This window comes from Alosa sapidissima, chromosome 12 (genome assembly GCF_018492685.1).
Source record: "Alosa sapidissima isolate fAloSap1 chromosome 12, fAloSap1.pri, whole genome shotgun sequence".
Classification (NCBI taxonomy): domain Eukaryota; kingdom Metazoa; phylum Chordata; class Actinopteri; order Clupeiformes; family Clupeidae; genus Alosa; species Alosa sapidissima.
The window spans coordinates 31,392,052-31,410,596 of NC_055968.1; the positions used below are offsets into that span (position 1 = coordinate 31,392,052).

The 18,545-nt window shown below is 42.4% G+C and overlaps 3 protein-coding genes across 9 annotated transcripts in view; 1 reads left to right on the top strand and 2 right to left on the bottom strand.

Annotated features, from left to right (window-relative positions):
• The window catches only part of szt2 (SZT2 subunit of KICSTOR complex), a 127,468-nt gene extending 124,765 nt beyond the window's left edge, over positions 1-2,703 (bottom strand). For all 7 annotated transcript variants that reach the window (XM_042057768.1, XM_042057763.1, XM_042057765.1 and 4 more), the window contains exons 1-3: positions 2,548-2,703; positions 486-611; positions 208-381 (exon numbers count right to left, since the gene is read on the bottom strand). In XM_042057768.1, the coding sequence (XP_041913702.1) occupies positions 208-381; positions 486-611; positions 2,548-2,571 (324 nt within the window). In that variant the 5' untranslated portion in view covers positions 2,572-2,703. The remainder of the gene's footprint in view (positions 1-207; positions 382-485; positions 612-2,547) is intronic.
• A 357-nt stretch (positions 2,704-3,060) lies between these two features.
• med8 (mediator complex subunit 8) lies at positions 3,061-6,686 on the top strand. The gene is made up of 7 exons (XM_042057776.1): positions 3,061-3,202; positions 3,444-3,565; positions 3,834-3,978; positions 4,119-4,259; positions 4,500-4,587; positions 5,890-6,129; positions 6,489-6,686. The coding sequence occupies exons 1-7, from the start codon at positions 3,197-3,199 to the stop codon at positions 6,557-6,559; spliced, it is 813 nt and encodes a 270-aa protein (XP_041913710.1). The 5' UTR covers positions 3,061-3,196; the 3' UTR covers positions 6,560-6,686.
• Positions 6,687-7,543: 857 nt separating this feature from the next.
• On the bottom strand, positions 7,544-10,324 carry LOC121678321. The gene is made up of 3 exons (XM_042057770.1): positions 10,068-10,324; positions 9,862-9,887; positions 7,544-9,701 (listed from the first exon to the last, which is right to left on the bottom strand). The coding sequence occupies exons 1-3, from the start codon at positions 10,212-10,214 to the stop codon at positions 7,616-7,618; spliced, it is 2,259 nt and encodes a 752-aa protein (XP_041913704.1). The 5' UTR covers positions 10,215-10,324; the 3' UTR covers positions 7,544-7,615.
• Between the last annotated feature and the right edge of the window lie 8,221 nt (positions 10,325-18,545).

Below are 18,545 nucleotides of genomic sequence, written 5' to 3' on the forward strand. Positions count from 1 at the left end.
AGGGAAAACCTTTCTGCAGACACTGTGCTTCCATTTTAATCACCTCTACCTTTTAAAATCATCTACACATCCTCAAGCTTTAAAACCACTCTCAAATCAGCGTTGTAAGAGTTGCTCTGGTACCAGTGAGAAGCATTATTGGTTATTGGGGTCATGTACAGATAAGAATAATCTCAATGTCGTAAAAAAGGACACCGACTCTCTTACCACAATCCCTGTGGAGGGGCTGAGGTCCAGCTCTATGATGAAGCGGTAGCGGCGCGCCAGGAAGTTGACGCACGAGGCCGGCACCAGCTGGTAGGGCAGGGTAGAGGGAGAAAAATCCGCCTGCCATCCTTTGGGCAGGATACTCAGAACGTCTAGCTCATTCTCCGACTTGTCCTGCAAGAAGAGGAGTGCGAGACATCAGTAAACACAGTAGCATAGAGTAGGGAGAGCAGGGAAGGAAACAAGGGCAAATGAACGGTCAGTGTAGCCCAACTCACCAATTCAGCCTTAGGCGAGGGCTGAATGACCTGGTTGAGTTTGCTCAGGAACCAGGCAAGACGGACATTGCGAGAGATGCGGTACTCCTCCTTCATAAGCAGGAAAACCTGGTCTGCCTCCTCTACCTAGAGGCCAGGGAATACATCAAGATGTGAGCAGTTGAGCTTCAACAGTCTAGTTATCCTTCAACTGTAGTAGAAAATACATTATTGAACAAGTTGTAATCTAGATATAATAGCTTATGTAAATATTTGTGTACACTGTACACAAATATTGTATCGAATATTTCAATACAGTATCGAATATTTCAAAAGTGCTAGCAACTCAAGCAGCGACAGATATGTTGTATCACTGCCAGCTAACTGATTTGCAACATGAACAGTTGTTTTTCTTTGAGTACAAAAATAGCTTCCTGGCACTGCGCTGCTCTGACACTATACACAGTATGCAAAGGGGTAAATCATCGGCCATACGGACCATGGTCATACACTAGCGCTGTGTCTTCCACCGGAAAACAAGCGCAATGTGTCTATGTCGAACAGGACATTGAGAGGCACGGTGTTTTGACAAGCAGCCAAGTTTTAACACGAGACAGCAGCCTTATCGTTACTTCGTGTTTCCTCAAAATCGAATTACTTAATTTGTGGCATTTGACTATGATCACAATAACATTATCCAGAGGTATTGAGACATTTTGAGAGGGATCATCTTCGTTCATGTTATTTCCTTCCACGTAGGGAGTGGTTAGAAAACAACACACAGACGCAGACAAACGTGCGCTACCGAGATAGCTGACCAGCCTTTCTCCTCGTCCCATGTATGTCACTTTGTACACTTTAACTAACGTTGCATAGTTTGATCACATTAATCAGAAATGTAGCGTAAAAAACACACATATTTTTTAAGCAACAGAGAAAATGCATTGAAGAACAATTGGAATCGAAGCACAAAGACATTAAAGGAGAATTCCGGTGTGATTTTGACCTAAAGTGTATTGAAACATGATACCGAGTGTGAACGTATGTCTCATAGCCCATCTCGACTTGTCCCCTGCACTCCAAAATCTGACGCTAGTTAGCCGATGCTACCAACAACTTTTTCAGTAGTGGTGCTTCGGCATCGGGCTAGCCATGCAAATAAATCACTGTTTTACACCCATTTACGAGGCTCAATGTATCTCCACACTTCATTGGTAGACTTCCTAGGGCCCTGACATTTAAAACGAGACATTGAGAACTTTGAAAAAGCACTGGTAGTTTACTTACAAGACGATTTATACAGACAGTATCTTCACGAAGTTTAACGTTTGCAGCCATCTTGAATTTAGTCACGATAAGTCGAGCAACGAGTAAGAATGAACAGGTATGATAATGGATCAGATTCCAAAAATAATTCAGTGGAAATGCATGGATTCCAGTTTCTTCCAGTAGCAGCAACTGGAATCCATGCATTTCCACTGAATTATTTTTGGAATCTGATCCCTTATCATAGCTGTTCATTCTTACTTGTTGCTCGACTTATCGTGACTAAATTCAAGATGGCTGCAAACGCTAAACTTCATGAAGATACTGTCTGTATAAATCGTCTTGTAAGTAAACTACCAGTGCTTTTTCAAAATTCTCAATGTCTCGTTTTAAATGTCAGGGCCCTCGGAAGTCTACCAATGAAGTGTGGAGATACATTGAGCCTCGTAAATGGGTGTAAAACAGTGATTTATTTGCATGGCTAGCCCGATGCCGAAGCACCACTACTGAAAAAGATGTTGGTAGCATCGGCTAACTAGCGCCAGATTTTGGAGTGCAGGGGACAAGCCGAGATGGGCTATGAGACATACGTTCACACTCGGTATCATGTTTCGATACACTTTAGGTCAATATCACACCGGAATTCTCCTTTAAGTGCAGTCATATGCCCAAATCGCTCTTCAAGTTGCAACTTAGCAAGCTAGACTACAACTAAGCAGACATGCAGGTTGCTGCTGTTATGACAGTATGGTATGACATGACATGAAGTTAAAGTTAAAGTGGCCGGTTGGCCAACAAGTTGAATATTAAAACGTACCTCATTGTCCTGTCTTTCAGCCATGCCTTGGTGTAGTGCATTACTAGAAGATCGGTTGTCCGGATCGGTTGATGACAGACACCCTCTATATATCGATTTGGCTAAGCTTTCGGTTGCAGTGGTCTCAGAAATTGTTGTTTATTTGGTTAAGCTGCATGATGACCCGGAAGTGTCCATGCGTTCAAATGAGACGGAATGCAACTACATTTGGGAAGTACAAAATATGTTTTTATGTATTACGTTACATCGATTAATGTTTTCAATGTGACTGTTTCACTAGCGTAAACTGGACACGACACGGCCATATGAAAAGTATTGCTTACTTGAGGTATTGATCAATGGGTTTTTGGGCTTCTCTGTGGTTTCCTAGTGGAACTAAGAAGTCAGGGGAACTGTACTAACACACTTGTCACTTGACATAGCCTACTCAGTGGGGTCTTTTCTGCTCATAGTATATAATGTATGAAGAATAACTAATATTCTCACAAAATGTTTTTTTTTTTTTTTAGAATGGCTCATTCAACTCTTTGTTGTGGAACAAATAGGAGTAAAATAATGTTTCCGAGACGGGTCCTATTTCTGTTACACCAATTGTTTACATCCGCTTTGACGAGCACCCTGGCTGAAAGCAGCAAACTATTAGTCTGCAATGCAGGTAAGAATGTGTCCACTGTCCAATAATTTTGTGCTTAAGAAATAATTTCATACACTTGACATTTGTAAGTCTCCCAATATATCCAGCTTGGTTGCGCTCACCACTGCTCAACGAGAGGCGTTAGCGCAGCACCGTCGTGGGCGTAGCTAGACAGCTTCACTAGCTAGCATAGTAAGCTGAAAGCAAGTTGATGAAATATAACAAAAATAAGTCTCATGATAACTAATTGCCTTCTTTCTAGCAACGTGAAGAGAAACAGTTGGAGGGCGCCGTTGAATCGCTTACCAGCAGAGTTGCCCATGTGAAAAATTCCCTGCAGAGTTTTATCTACAAGTTGGAGAATGAATATGAACGACTAACATGGTAAACAAACATGACTCTTGTTGTTATCAGTGTCTGGCTAGCATGCTCTCTTGGTCTTGGTTTTTCTTGGTCATCGCAAGCCTTCGATTTATCGTGTTTATTGACTTCCAGACAGTCCTGGGAAACGTGAACTACAAACGTGTAGTTTGAATGCCAGATAGCGTGACCAGTGACCAAATAGCGTGACGCCTGTTTCATGCATTCTGCAAAGTTGTACGAAGAGACAATGTTGCATTTTATGTTAATGTTATGTTTATGTTAATTCAAGGCCTTCTGTGCTGGACAATTTCGCACTCTTGTCTGGTCAGCTCAACACAATCAATAAGCTTTTGAAAAATGACAAGACCCCATCATTTCGGAACCAGGTCATTATACCCCTTCTACTGTCTCCAGACCGAGACGAGGACCTCGCTGTAAGTCTTTCTGTGTGTGTGTGTGTGTGAGAGGGGGGGGAGAGAATTCTATTTCAATTTCTGTCATGGTTCTATAACAATCCCAATGGCTTAAATGTAATCCTTCTGTTACACGCTCTTACCTCCACCTCCTACTTCAGAAACTGACAGAGCAGCGTGTGCCCGTGTTCAGTCATGAGATCGTGCCAGACCATCTTAGAACCAAACCAGACCCTGACGTAGAGGAGCAAGAGAAACAGCTCAATGCTGAGGCTGTCCGAATTGGACCAGATGCTGCACAGGTAACGTGAACAAAAAAAACAACTATGTTGCACTGTTTTCATTGACATTGACTAGCCATGACATAGGGAGTTGTTTCTTAGGTGATTTTCATCCTGACACTCACCTTATGCTACAGCCATTCACTTGCACAGCAAATTCATGCAGATATACATGTTGGAATTGTTAACAAAAATATTGTGTTTCACTGCTGAATTAATATATTCATTCATTGTGCATTTCCCACCATTATCTTAAATCAGAAACAGATCCAGACACTGAACAAACTTTGTTCAAATTTACTGGAGAAGTTGAACAATCCAAGAGAAGATCGTGATTCAGAGAATGCAGGTACCCATCCTTATACATTTGTTGTAAGTTACAGTTTGCCTAAATGTATACTGCAGGTATTACAATGTATTACAATCAACCACAGTTCACAATTTAGAACAAGTGAATGTTGTATGCCTTTGTATTGCCTTTTCAGCACTATGTAAGGCCCAATTCACACCAAAGATTCGCAACAAGGCGAAACAGAAAGTTGCAGAAAGAGTTACAGCGGTGTGGATTAAATGTTGCACGTCGTTGGCAGCTGTTGCAAGTCGTCGCATAGCATTCACCATGTCTAGTCGCAGTTGCAAAGTTTTAGAACGTTGTAGCTCATCTCGTCGCGAATCTTTGGTTTGAACCCTCCTTAAAGGTTGTATCAGCGATGGCGGGGTAACTTCACTTCTGTTTATGTTCAAACAAAACAGAGAGCGAGCGAGCTACTCCTCTCGTGCAATTGAAACTCTCCTGAACGCGCATCTCATCCGTTTTTGGTTGGAACACTTTGTTTTGCCTTTGAGTGGTTGGCAATACTTGTTGATAGCATTTGTTTTTGTGTGCAGATCTCAGAACCTAGGCTGCCTACAGAGACGCGTTTTTTTGACAGCCTGCTTATGGGGCAGGCAGTTAGCGTACCGTTAGGAAAGATTAGATGAATGTGATCATTTATGTTTGGGCCTTTTTTGGGCCTGAAATCGCTGATACAACCTTTAAATGTTGCACGTTGTTGCCAGCTGTTGCAAGCCGTCGCATAGCATTCACCATGTCTAGTCGCAGTTGCAAAGTTTTAGAACGTTGCAGCTCATCTCACCGCGAATCTTTGGTTTGAACCCCCTTAAGGCATCAGAATGTGTTCCATTAAGGCAGTGTTTCTCAAAGTGTGGTCCGGGGACCACTGGTGGTCCGCAAGCTATCTCAAGTGGTCCGCGAGCAAACGTGGTAATTGCAATAGTTGCAATATTGAACCAACTTGTATGTAAATCCTGCAACACTGCCTATAGCTACGCCAGTTTAAATCATATGAATCCTCTGACACAATAAGCAAGGTGCAAAAACAGTAAGCAAGGTGGTTCAGTGAGTAGGCCTATTGTGTAATATAATGTTGACGTAGGTCTACTGTTTTTTAGCTAGGTGGTCCGTGATTTCTTTTTTTATTGGTTAAGTGGTCCTGGGTCTGAAAAAGTTTGAGAAACACTGCATTAAGGCATCATAATGTATTTCTTTAAGGCATCAGAATGTGTTCCTTGAAGGCATCAGAATGTGTTCCTTTAAGGCATCAGAATGTGTTCCTTTAAGGCATCATAATGTGTTCCTTGTGCCCTCCAGCTCTGCGGCAGAACAAGCCGTCTTTCAACCCTGCGGACACCACTGCACTGGTAGCAGCAGTGGGCTTCGGGAAGAACCTGTCCAAATGTAGACCTCCTGGACCTGTGGCCCCTGGACACCCAGGACAGGGGAACATGATGAGCGGTGGTCCAACCCTCCAGCAGGTCACTATTGGCGGAGCCTCTGGCCACCAGGGAAACATTGGGGGACCAGTGGCTTCCCAGCAGACTGGACAGCCTGGTATGGAAACTCTGTGGAATCCTAAATGTTTCTGTACACCCATAGAAATGTAACTTTGTTAACATTCTAATTTACACAAAGTGTTTAGTTAATATCAGTCAAAGATGATGGAGACCTCTAGAGGCTAAATGGTGATGATTCATGGGGCAACTTTTTGAGCAATGTCTGCCATGTCTGCTAGTAACTGATTCATTACTAATGAGTCCAGACCAGATATGATTAAAAATGTAGCCTAATGTCATTGTCAATGGGAAAGTGCACTGCCTGGTAACATTGTTCAAAAGGTTCCCCCAAGTACCATCACCTTTAGGTTATCATCCATAATTTCTGAAATATGCCCTCTGATTTCTCACACACAGGGAAAATGCCAAGCAGCATTAAGACGAATATCAAGTCTGCCTCAGCTTCAATGCACCCATACAACAGATGAGATTCACAACTTAATGCCTTGGTGGGTGGATGATAGGACTGTGTTTGCTTCATCAGAGTTGTTGTTGTTGTTACTTTGTATCATTCTTTGTCATTTCTGAATAAATCATTATTGTTCTTTGAAAAAACGTGTGGTTTTTGTGGGATTTAATTAGCAGGACACCCTCATATAAATGCAACCACCAAATGTGTCCACTAGATGGGGATGATGGATCATTTTTACAGAATAACTCCCTTTTCTTACATATCTCAGTAGATAGATAATATGGATAGATAGATAGATACTGTATTGACACCTTATACAGGAACATTCTGAAAGATTTTTGCTTTGTGTAATATTCTATATTTTTTTATCTATATATTTTTTTATTTGCACTGATGTTCAAAAGTTTTAAAACACCTACTCTTTTATGGGCCTTTCTTTTTCTGACTATTTTTACATTAGACCAATACAGAAAAATTCAAAACTTTGGAATAACACATCTGGGGTTATGTGGTAAACAAAAAGAGTGTACACATAGCTACACGTTTTATATTTTAGGCTCTTCAAAGGAGCCAACTAACTTTTGCTGTGTTTCAGGCATTTCAGACTCTTGGCATTCTCCCACCCTCTGGGAATGTTTTTCCAAGTCCTGAAGGTGTTCCCATATATATTGAGCACTTGTTGGCTGCTTCTCTTTCACTCATGTTTGTAAAGAACCAAATTAATGATTTTAAAATGTGAAATATTTATTTTGAACTTAATTCATGGTCACAGGATATAAGTGTAATTAAATTTATAGTAGACATATGTAATTAAGTTTATAGTAGACATCATTTAAAAAAAAAAAAAAACAAGACATCCCTCCTATCTAGTTGATAACATGTTCAACTCACATATGGTTATCATAAAAACCCTCTGTCCTTATAACATTAATGCAATCGTAACTCTTAATAAGTATTCATCACTTAAAGTATTTTGTACAAATGAAGTCACAATGAAACATTTGAAGTCAGAACCTTTAGCTGCATCAACATTTATTTATTAATGAAAAATAATTTGACAAGCTTGTTTAAATCACGTGTGAGAGGAATGACCAGTGTTGCCAGTCTCTGTATCAGTGTCAGATCTCTTGCAACTGTCCTGGATGGCTGGGCCTTGGTTATTGTCATTTGACAAGGGCATCTTTGATTTTTTTGTTTTTTTGTCATTGCAAAGAGAGAGGTTTTTGAGGCCCATAGCCATAGGCATCTCAAATGTTTTGAGTGATTTCACAATACGTTTTGGGAAATTCCACTTCTGGAGAGATGTTCTTTCCTGGCGAAGTTTCCTCAAAGTTTCTTCTTCACTTGAGTTAGGAAGCATTTTCAAATCTTTCACCATATGTGATGTTCTCATGGTGGTATCCAAAGATCTCTGTACCACCAACGGAAGACCCAAAAGCTGGTACAGCACCTTCTGTTTGATGTTGAACTCCAGCTTGCCTTTAATGCCTTTTGTGAAAGTAAGAGTTCTGGCTTCTTCCAATGGTGGTGTTTCTTTTTCTAAATGTTTCTTGGATGACCACTGACCATGGGCGTTGGTCGTCAACATTCGTAAGGACGGGTGATAGAGTGTGGGTGTTTTCATCTTTCGCTCCCAATACATCTGTCTCAGGTTCAGGTTGATCGGGTTAAGAGCTACTTTGTCTACGCCTTGTGCCTTTGCTTCTCTGGAGGAGAGGGTGGACAGATCTGGTTCACTGGCACTCTTCAAACAGCTATTGAGACCTGACCCAGATGGAATTTGATGTTGACTAAATGTTATTTCCTCCTGACACTTTTGCTTGTCTGCCAGTTCCACACTACTGCCTCCCAGAGTGATAATCCCATCAACCATGTCTTTGTGAGTACCTCTTCCCTTAACTGGACTATTAGGCTTTTGAGAGTCCTCTTGAGAGCTGTTGTCTTTTATATCGGCCGTTTCCAATCTCAGGCTTTGGTCATTTGCTGCTATGGTAACTGGTTTAACTTCCCAGAAACTGGTCTGGTCATTTCTCTCATGATTTTGATCAGCAACAACAACAAAATGTGGTCTTCTGGCAGTGACATTTTCTTTAGTTTCATCACCACGACAGTGTCTTGAGTAGAGTGGTGTGATTTCAGATTCAAGAGCCTTGCCCAGTTCAGATGAAGATGGTGGTGATCCATTATCATACAAATCTTGACATGTCAGCGGAACCTTATTTTGTAGGTGAACATTTCCCATATTGCATTTCAAAGACCGTTCCAGGGCATCTGTCACCTCCTTACCAAGACATGGAAGAACAGGTGGTCCATCAGCCACGGATGCCATGATATTCTCTACATTTTCTTTTTTCAGGTCTGTTTGAGCCTGACCAACAGGTTGAGACTGATTAGGCATAAGGGGTTTTGGCTGTTTGTTGAAAGCTTCTGCTATTTTAAAATATTTCTCAAACATAGCCCGTTTATGCTGAAAACTGTTGTCAGAGCTATCGAGATGGCTGTCTGAAGTCACACTTGTGTCAGAGCAATTCACATTTTCTTCTCCCTTCCACTCTTGAAATGATACGTCTTTTTTCTGTCTTAATCTCTGCGGAAGCAACATCACCACAATGCGGACAAACAATATAGCACGTTTCCACAACTGCCTCTGTCGACTGACCTTCAAGCCACACTTTGATGCTGTTGTTACCGTACTGATAGTGGTAAGTGAGCTTTGGTCAGACTCGGACATTTCATCTGACAGGCTGATATCACTGCTCGTGGGACAAAGGCTGAATGATGAAGAATTAATTGTAGTTGACATGGTGGAAATGGAATAGTCTGATAGGCCTACATATCGGCCTAAACCAGACGTGTGGCTCGTCTTTTCACTTTCACTACTTGGGTCATCATAACTTTTTTGTAAGAACATATGGTCTCTCCCTGACTTCTGGGTAGGCCCACTGAGTGTTTCCCAGAGTATCGGATTATGAGAGAATAAATCTGATAGGCCAACATCCGTATCCTCAGACTGACTGGAATAGGCATCATGCTTGTGGGCTTTCTTTCTCGCTGTACAATTCACAATATTCGCTGTGATCTCTTTCAGCAATTCCTCACTGTTCAAACATTCTGTGTCCAAGGTGTTTATTTGTGAGGACAGATACATCAGCAGATCTCTGAGTATACAAACAGACAGATGCATTAACATTTGGGGATGTTCTGGTAATGCGACTACAATATTTGCGAGAGAAAAAAAGACCTAGGCCTACAATTCCCTATCTCAGACCCGTAAACAATTTATTATTAAAATTATAAAAATAGGCATAGCCTACTTACGAATCTGGATCACCGCAGTCTTCATCCTAGAATTACAACAAACAGTAATCAAGTTTACATAAATGTTTATGAACAGCACATTCCACATGAGCCCGCTAGTCACTAACAGCAGGTGTTCAACTCCAGTGCATTCAATGAGCTAGCTGCTAACATTTCTAGTTTGGTTAGAAGCTAGATATATATAGCCTAGCTTCTAGCCTACCCACCTCCTGACGCCATCTGCCGAGTAACCAAGACAGAATCACAACTAGGGAGAGGATGCATGTGGCCGTTTTCCAACGATATTCCGGGTCGGTACATAAGAAATGTAGTTGACTGAGGATATCATCTTGATATCGGTATTTTGAATACATGTTCCCCGACCGCGGGCCGCTGCTTCCGACACTTATTTTGTGTATCAGTCCATTTGCGCTTTCCAACGTTATACAATTTCGAACTGGTCTCGAATATTTAAAAATCGCACCTTTGTTGTGATCAAAGGCTCTATTCTAGAATCTTTGGTTGTGATGTCTCAGACAAAACCAAAGATTCTTTGGACAAAGGTCTGGAATTCCAAGTGGCTGAACATTCGATATGGATTGACAAAAGTTCGGGATCAAAATTGTTTGACATCACACCTTGTGTAGGCCTATTGCTTAACTAAGCCTAGACTTATTTCGTCAATGTGTAGGCTATATGGCTCAAATATGTTCTGTGTGGGTGGCACAGTGGAAGCCTAGGCCTGAGTAAAGGCTGAAGAATGAAACATTGCATTTAAAAGAAAATGCTAAAATGTCAAATAGTGCTTTATAAATATAGATTAGATATGATTAGATTAGATTTAACTTTATTGTCATTGTGCAGAGTAGCCTACAAGTAGCCTACAGAGACAACAAAATGCAGTTTGCTTCTAACCTAAAGTGCAAAAAAGCAGAAAAGTGCAATGTGATACACAGTATAGACAGGACAGGTGCAGAAAACAGTATAAGACATATAGTGAAAACAGTAGTATACAGTTAAGAAAGTATTGTTTACAGTGATATAAATTAAATATAAATATGTGCAATGTAGCAGTAGCCTTATAAGAACAGAATATAAGTATAAGTATAAGTATATATACTTTTTTGATCCCGTGAGGGAAATTTGGTCTCTGCATTTAACCCAATCAGTGAATTAGTGAAACACACTATACACACTATAGGCTACTGCTATTACATTGGACATATTTATATTTAATTTATATTACTGTTTCTGAACACAAATTTACAAATTGAGTCAAAGGCTTGCAATCAGTTTAAAGTTTTGCAGATGTGGTGAGGGATTTGGCTGATTGAGTGAGAGGTTTCAGAAGTTGGGTGGCACATACAAGACTTATGTGTAGGCTACAGTTTTTTTTTTTCTTTTTTTTTTTGTTTTTTTTAACTATTCGCCAAATACAAATTGCTGTTTAGCAGGACAACTTCACCATGGCTACACCACAAGAAGAAATTGGTCTGTCATAAATGTGCCACGTGTGTATTTATGCTTAACTCATTTTTTGAAAGTGATAAATATAGTGACCTATGCAATTATTTAATATAGTTGAAATATGATAAATTGAGTGCAGCCAAACAATTTGGAAATTGGAGGGTTTAAGGAAATCATGAAAACACATGCATCTATACTCAGCAGTTAAGCATCTGTTTAAAGTTAGAATCTGCATCCAACTGATGGCAAATACGCCTCTGACATCATGTGGGCTGGGTGAGCTTGTGTGTGTGTGTGTGTGTGTGTGTGTGTGTGTGTGTGTGTGTGTGTGTGTGTGTTTGTGGAGGGAAAGGGAGGGAGGGGTGCCCCGCTGACAGCCTGCAGCCAGTAAGCAGTCCTATCCTGCCATTTCACTGGCTGCACTGTCATGCTGAGCGGCGACCGCTGCAAGGGCCCGGCGCTTTGTCGGCACCCCGGCTGTATTTTGTCCATTATGGGGAGCGCCTCGCCGCTGAAAGTAATCTGGCCGGACGTTGCACGGTCTGGCCTGATAATGTCAGAGTCGTTAAGGGAGACGATGAGGAAGTTAGTGGTGACGTGAGGGGGGCCTCGTGCCGCTCGTGGTCTGTCCACTCCAATCCCCGTCCCGCTGGGCCACACTGCTCGCCGCGCGCCGCGACCAAGAACAATGACCGCTTCCCCGCCACGCCGTCGCACAGGTCGCCGGCTGACCTACTTACACCCTCTCTCCCTCTCTTATTTTGGACTCCTCCAGCTCCTAACTGGGCTCTTTCTCCCAACTTCTGTCTCTATCTCTCCTTCTGTCTCTCTCTCTCTCTCTATCCCATTTCTCTTTCCAGACTCTCTCTCCGTCTCTCTCCCTCTCTGTCTCTTCTTTCTCTCCTTCTCCACTCTCTCTCTCTCTCTCTTTCCACCCCCCCCCCCCTCATTCTACCCCACTCTTCTCTCTCTTTTTTCCCAGGAGCACGTGGTTCTGCTTAGACTGCTTACAGCATTACAGGAGCAGGCTACTGGACCTTGTTCAGTATTCAGCACTTCTGAGCCAAACCCTTACAGCATGGAGCCATCCCTGTTGTCAAAAGTCACAGCCCTGGGATACAAACTTTTTTTTGTTCTTTTGGCACTGCACTCTACAAGGTTTTTATTACAGTTCCAAAAGGAAAATTGGCCCAAGACTTTTACAATTGCCACTGGCAGACACAATTAACATATTCAAATAAATGTTATTTATGGGCTATGGATTTCCCTACAGGCTATTGGCATGTTGTTAAATTGAAAGTATTCCCACTGCATTTTCAGAGATGAAGGAAAATGGCAGTAGAGTCTATGTTTAATTTATTCTGTTTGTTAACTTTTATTTTTTGTGTATTGTATTTTATATCTGGTTTTACCTCTTAGACAGCCTGCATCTCAGCTGTCTTCCATTACGGACCATTAAGGCCAAATGATGCCTTCAAATCAGCCCACTAGAGGTCAGCAACATCTCATGGTTAAATGAATAGGCCATGCATACTACAAAGTTTCACGTCCTTGTGGAACTAATGAATTAATATATGCATTTGCATTCACAATATCTTGGTCTCCCAATATCTCCTCTGCTAGTTTTATGCACCAGTTATAATATAAAATTCAGTTTCATATTGACTTATTTTGTTCCATTGGGAAGAGCAATATAGCTGAGGCATAACTGTTTTTAAAATGATAGTCATGGCATAGTCTATACATGTCTGAGACCTAGTCCATCAGCCTCTTGGCAGCAATACAGAATAATAGAAAATAATTATGCAATCTTGCATTAAAACAGTAAGATACTAATTGCTTATTTACTGCTCTAGTAGGCTATGCCTCTGATTCAGAGATAATTCATTTTTTTACATTTCAACAAAGGCCTTTTCCCATGTGGCATTGGCCCGCAGAGCCTCTTGGGTTGGAGGCAGTGAATGGAATTACGCAGGGGACGGTTAGGAAACTCAAAGTGACAGCCACCTCCCGCTATGTCCCCGAGCCCCAGATGTGAAGCTCCTCGCAAAATCCTCAGCTACAGCTGGCCATGTGCACTCCCAGGATGAACCCCCAATCCCTCCCTCTCTCTCTCTCTCTCTCTCTCTCTCTCTCTCTCTCTCTCTCTCTTTCTCTCTTACTTGCTCTCTCTTACTCTCTCTCTGAAGGAAAAAAAAGCAATCATTGGTCCGAGCTCAGAGAAACCACTTTAACGCAAGCTCACACACAGCCATCCAACATGGCTCAGCTTCATTCTCTGGATGGTCGACGGAAGTGACTTGTCTTCTGGCAGCTCATAAAAAACGGAACGCATCAAAGGACTGTGAGAGAATGTTTAAAATGACTTGAAAGTAGGCTACATGAATGTCTTCCCTCATCGTTAATTGCACTCTTCAAAATGTGCTGTGCTGCTGTGAATGCTTCTCTGCTACGGGGGCCAATTCTCTCTGGGATACTGTGTAGGTTTGGGGGTCCCTATATGAAACAAAGACTGTGGTATCACTAGAGATCTTTCATATTGCAATATGAAAGATCTCCATCGGCCATAGCAATCTATCTCTGCCCCTAACTGTCTCCCTCTTTAACAATGGTAATTATGACACTGGTACATCCATTCGCATCTTGATGCAGTTAACATACATTGTGTGCATCCTGGTTAAACATTCCTGTTTTGAAAAGATATAATGGCTTGGCGCTTTCGGATGTGGTGTCTGTGGGGAATTTTCTTTCAAGGTATAGCTGTGATGTATAAAATCAATTTGAAATCTGGCTCATTATCACAGGGGACCTCCAGGCAACGCTGCAAAAGCGGGGAAGTGTAACACGGAACACCCACATTGAAAAGCACTGGCAATGTTTCCTTGATTCTTAAACTGAAGAAAAACACTCCTTAAGCTGCATGAAAGCCAGCGGTGACACACACACACACACACACACACACATATGCACACCACACACTGAGACACATATCTTCCCCAAATGCAATGGAACATGTCTCTTTAATGCAGAGTTGTTGGGGAAGAGAGAGCAAGTGGGGATCAGAGGAATTCATTATGGATCCGTGGGTGGCACAGTCAGTCCAAGAACTCCTTCGAAATTCAGCCGTAAAGTTGATTTCTCTTATCTTGGACCCACAGCAACACATGAGTTATTATCCGTCCCAGTGGAAAAGGAAGAAGATGGGGGGGGGGGGGGGGGGGGTCATTCAGACTGTGTATGTCACCCCGAGTAGAGTCCCTTTCATTTCATCCTCCTTCCTTATTTCCTACTCTGACTCTTCACCTTCTTGTCCTCAGGCAAGCACCTTGCCCCGCATCAGTGTGTAGCCTTTTGTTGTCATCAAAGACTTGCACGTCTCTCCACAAGAAAGAACGGCCTGGAGCGCAAACCTCTCGCAATCATCAGACGGAGAGAGAGAGAGAGTGAGAGAGAAGGACCAAAAAAAAAAAAAAAAAGTGGGACAATATTTGCATCTCCTCTGACCTTCAGGAGGCAAATGCTAACGTAACCCCCTATCAGACACTGTCCTAGATGATCAGGCCATGCAGGCGGGCGTTGGAACAAAAGAGGGGTCCATTATATTCTGCCCTGCAGCCTTGGCCTTCCTGCCCAGCCCTGTGTGGCGGTCCCTCAACCCCCCCACTGCTCTCCCCTGGGGCAGCCGAACAATCATATGGACCTCCCCACTAGCCTCGCCCGCTAGCCTCGGCGCGCCGTGCTGGCATCGATATGACACGTTTGCATGCATTATGCTAACGCTGACACAGAGAATACATTCAGGGGTCACTGATATGAGACATGATATGAACGATTCTGGGAGCGAGTGTGGAGTGCTCACATTGTGTTTGCGTTTTTAAGAATGAAAATCCACTTTTGAGTCGGGATGATACGCGTTCTCGAGAGATGTAAAGATTTCACAGTCTTTTTTGTGACAATTTATCACTAATGACTGATGAGTGTTTTAGCCCTGACATTTTGCCTTAAATGAAGGTTCATCGACTGTGCGCTCTTAAACCTTTTAAGAGATTCTGTGTCATTGAGTGACATCAATAAGTGACACTCAGATTTGTTTTCCTTTTTTGGACTTCACGAGGTGTAATGCTTTAGTATAAAACACTACCATCTACCAGCATGACACCCATTTTTCCTCCTGAAGTCCTCTGCCTCAGGCTTCCTCCTCTTGCTCTTCATTCCCTCCTTCTCTCACTCTCTGTCTCTCTCATTCTCTACTTCTCTCACTCTCTCTGTCTCTCTCATTCTTTCTGTTTATTTGCTACACCCTCTTGACCGCTAGACTGGTATTTTGGCAAACTCGCTTCTGCAGTCACACTATGCCCTGGAAAAGGTTGGCCATTCTGAATTCATTTTCAAAAACAAAGCTCCCTTACATCTTCTCTCCCCCCCCCCACACCCATCCACCCCTGCGCACACCACGCATGACAAATGGATGACACAGGGACTCTAAATGGTGGCCATCAATAAAGACCAGCGTCTCTGGGCTTTGCATTCATTCTCCTCACCTAATTTGTTTCTCCGACACCGGTCCCCTGGCTGCTGACCTTTTCACAGAGAGGCTCCTGAAAGTGCAGATAGAGCTCGAGCGCTTTATCCTGAGAGGTCATTTATTTATGAAGTGCAGCACGCAGTCACAAGGCAAGGCAGAGAGTGCGGAGAGAGAGAGAGACGAGTTGTTGGGAGTGAGTGGAGCATGCTGGGAATGAGTTTGGTGAGCGTCTGCTTGGTGTGTCTGTGTGTGTGTGTAGGGGGTAAAGGGGGGCAGCTAGTGGGTGCATGTTAGTGCATTTATCGGTAGGGGCCCTGCGTCTTGGCTGGCGAAAGCTGGACAGGATGCATTGCTTCAGACATCCTAATGTACAGCACTTTACCGTCCGAACACCGCCGCACACCAAACCATGCAGCACTTATAGGCCGTTTGCAGTCCTCCCCCACTGTTCTCTCTCTAAATAGCCAGGCAATTACTATACACTCACACTCGCGCCCAGTCAAGAGCCGCTAAAATGTTTGCCGGAGAGTGACATTTCCCTCCATAGTAATCATTCCTAATGTGCATGAAATGGTTTTGGGCACTATTTTTTTGCAGACACTAACTGATGTGGTGAAGAGAGAGAGAGAGAGAAAGAGAAGAGAGAACTGTAATGGGGTGGAAAGAAAGGGAGAAAATGGATTACATAAAATAGTTTGTGGAAAATATTAAAGTTTGTAAATTGTTGAAGATTTGTTTTGAAATAATAATTTTTTTCATCAAATTGGATAAAATTGTGTGTAAATCAGAAACGCATTCCTCAAATTATGTAAAACTCATCACATCTCCCATGCATTTCCTGCTGATAAAAGCAGAGGAATTTAAACCAAATTGTCACAGCGTGCCGTCTCACGTCTGATTAAATCCAAACCATTGCCTGACAAAGCAGCGCGTCTGGAGGAAGTACAAGACACACACGCTGAAACCGAACCCCTCGTTTATGTGGTACATGCGTGCCTACGTGTGTATGTGTGTGTGTGTTTGTGTGGTACATGCGTGCCTACGTGTGTATGTGTGTGTGTGTTTGTGTGGTACATGCGTGCCTACGTGTGTATGTGTGTGTGTGTTTGTGTGGTACATGCGTGCCTACGTGTGTATGTGTGTGTGTGTGTGTGGTACATGCGTGCCTACGTGTGTATGTGTGTGTGTGTGTGTGTGGTACATGCGTGCCTACGTGTGTGTGTGTGTGTGTGTGGTACATGCGTGCCTACGTGTGTGTGTGTGTGTGTGTGTGGTACATGCGTGCCTACGTGTGTATGTGTGTGTGTGTGTGTGTGTGTGTGGTACATGCGTGCCTACGTGTGTATGTGTGTGTGTGTTTGTGTGGTACATGCGTGCCTACGTGTGTATGTGTGTGTGTGTGTGTGTGTGTGTGGTACATGCGTGCCTATATGTGTGTGTGTGTGTGTGTGTGTTTGCGTGGTACATGCGTGCCTACGTGTGTGTGTATTTTTCTCCTTCACACATTTTCTCTCAAACCAAATGTGAATCTCCAACTTGGCGAGAACATGCCCCCCCATTCCTGCCCTCTTTACTTGTGGCAGAGGACCCGGCAGTGAAACATCCCCAAAGTTGAAGGGCTGACGAGTCCAAAGGCGAGGTGTGAACTCATATCCTACAGTGGCTCCTGACCTTGACCCACGACTCAATGTCACACAAACATAACGCAACTTGACCAGTGTGACAAAAACAAGTCAGCCCTGTCACGCTAGGTCACCTCCAAAATCCAAAACTCACTGCTACCAACTTAATATTACATTTAATTTGTGCAAAAACAGTGTATAAGTGTGAACTTGACAATTACCCAGATACCCTTGGAAAAGGTCTGAAAGGTCCTAGCAGGATGTATTGAGGACAGTGCATGAAAAAAACAATGCTTTGAAAAAGAACCATGCTTTGTTTGTGATCATGGTGTTAAATTATGCACAATTATGGACATCTTTTTGTTGTTTGTTGTTTCTTTGAAATTGTTAATATCACATTGACCTATGCCCAAGCCTATCCTTGAATAAGCCAGAGACTCTAAATCCAATCTAATTCTAAGCAGTTGATATTTCCGATTCCAGAGCAAAACGAAGAATAAGTTGGAAGAAGTGAGGTGACATTGAGGACAAAAAGATGCAACAAAAGAATCTATTTATTTGGAATATGCATTACCAGTACAAATTAATAGACCATAAAACCTACACCTTTTTTTTTCTTAAAAAAAAAAAGTTTTTTTTTTTTTTTTAAATTGGAATCAAAAAGATAATAATTTTGCTCTTCTGTGTAATTCTTTTTTGTACATAGGCAGAGATCTCAAAAGTTCAAACCCGGCAAGAAAGTCTCTGCAATTTTTACTGATTTTCTTTTCATATATATAAAAAGGAAGAAACGTTCAAAAACACTGCAGTATTTTATTAAAGAACAAAAGACATGCAACAAAGTAAACATTTGATGTTTTACAAATTGCTCATATGCAAAAACTAAAAGCATCATTACATGAAGCTTTTAATAATACGGTGATACTGGACAGGCAATGTGAAAAGCAGATTTGAGCACTAGACCAAGTGCATATCCGATATCATGAGAAATCCTTCCACTGCTCTTACCCGGACTTCACACACACACCCACACACACACGCTCACTCAAACCCTTACACACACACCTACAAAGACACAAAGAAAAGGCGTG

Excerpts from the sequence above, each read along its gene's own strand:
- LOC121678321 (XM_042057770.1), bottom strand. The coding sequence starts at position 10,214 with ATGTATTCAAAATACCGATATCAAGATGATATCCTCAGTCAACTACAT. Across the intron at positions 9,888-10,067 it reads TCGGCAGATGGCGTCAGGAG|GATGAAGACTGCGGTGATCC; the intron begins GTGGGTAGGCTA and ends TTGTAATTCTAG. Across the intron at positions 9,702-9,861 it reads GACTGCGGTGATCCAGATTC|AGATCTGCTGATGTATCTGT; the intron begins GTAAGTAGGCTA and ends TTGTATACTCAG.
- med8 (XM_042057776.1), top strand. Across the intron at positions 3,979-4,118 it reads ACCGAGACGAGGACCTCGCT|AAACTGACAGAGCAGCGTGT; the intron begins GTAAGTCTTTCT and ends CTCCTACTTCAG. Across the intron at positions 4,588-5,889 it reads TCGTGATTCAGAGAATGCAG|CTCTGCGGCAGAACAAGCCG; the intron begins GTACCCATCCTT and ends TGTGCCCTCCAG.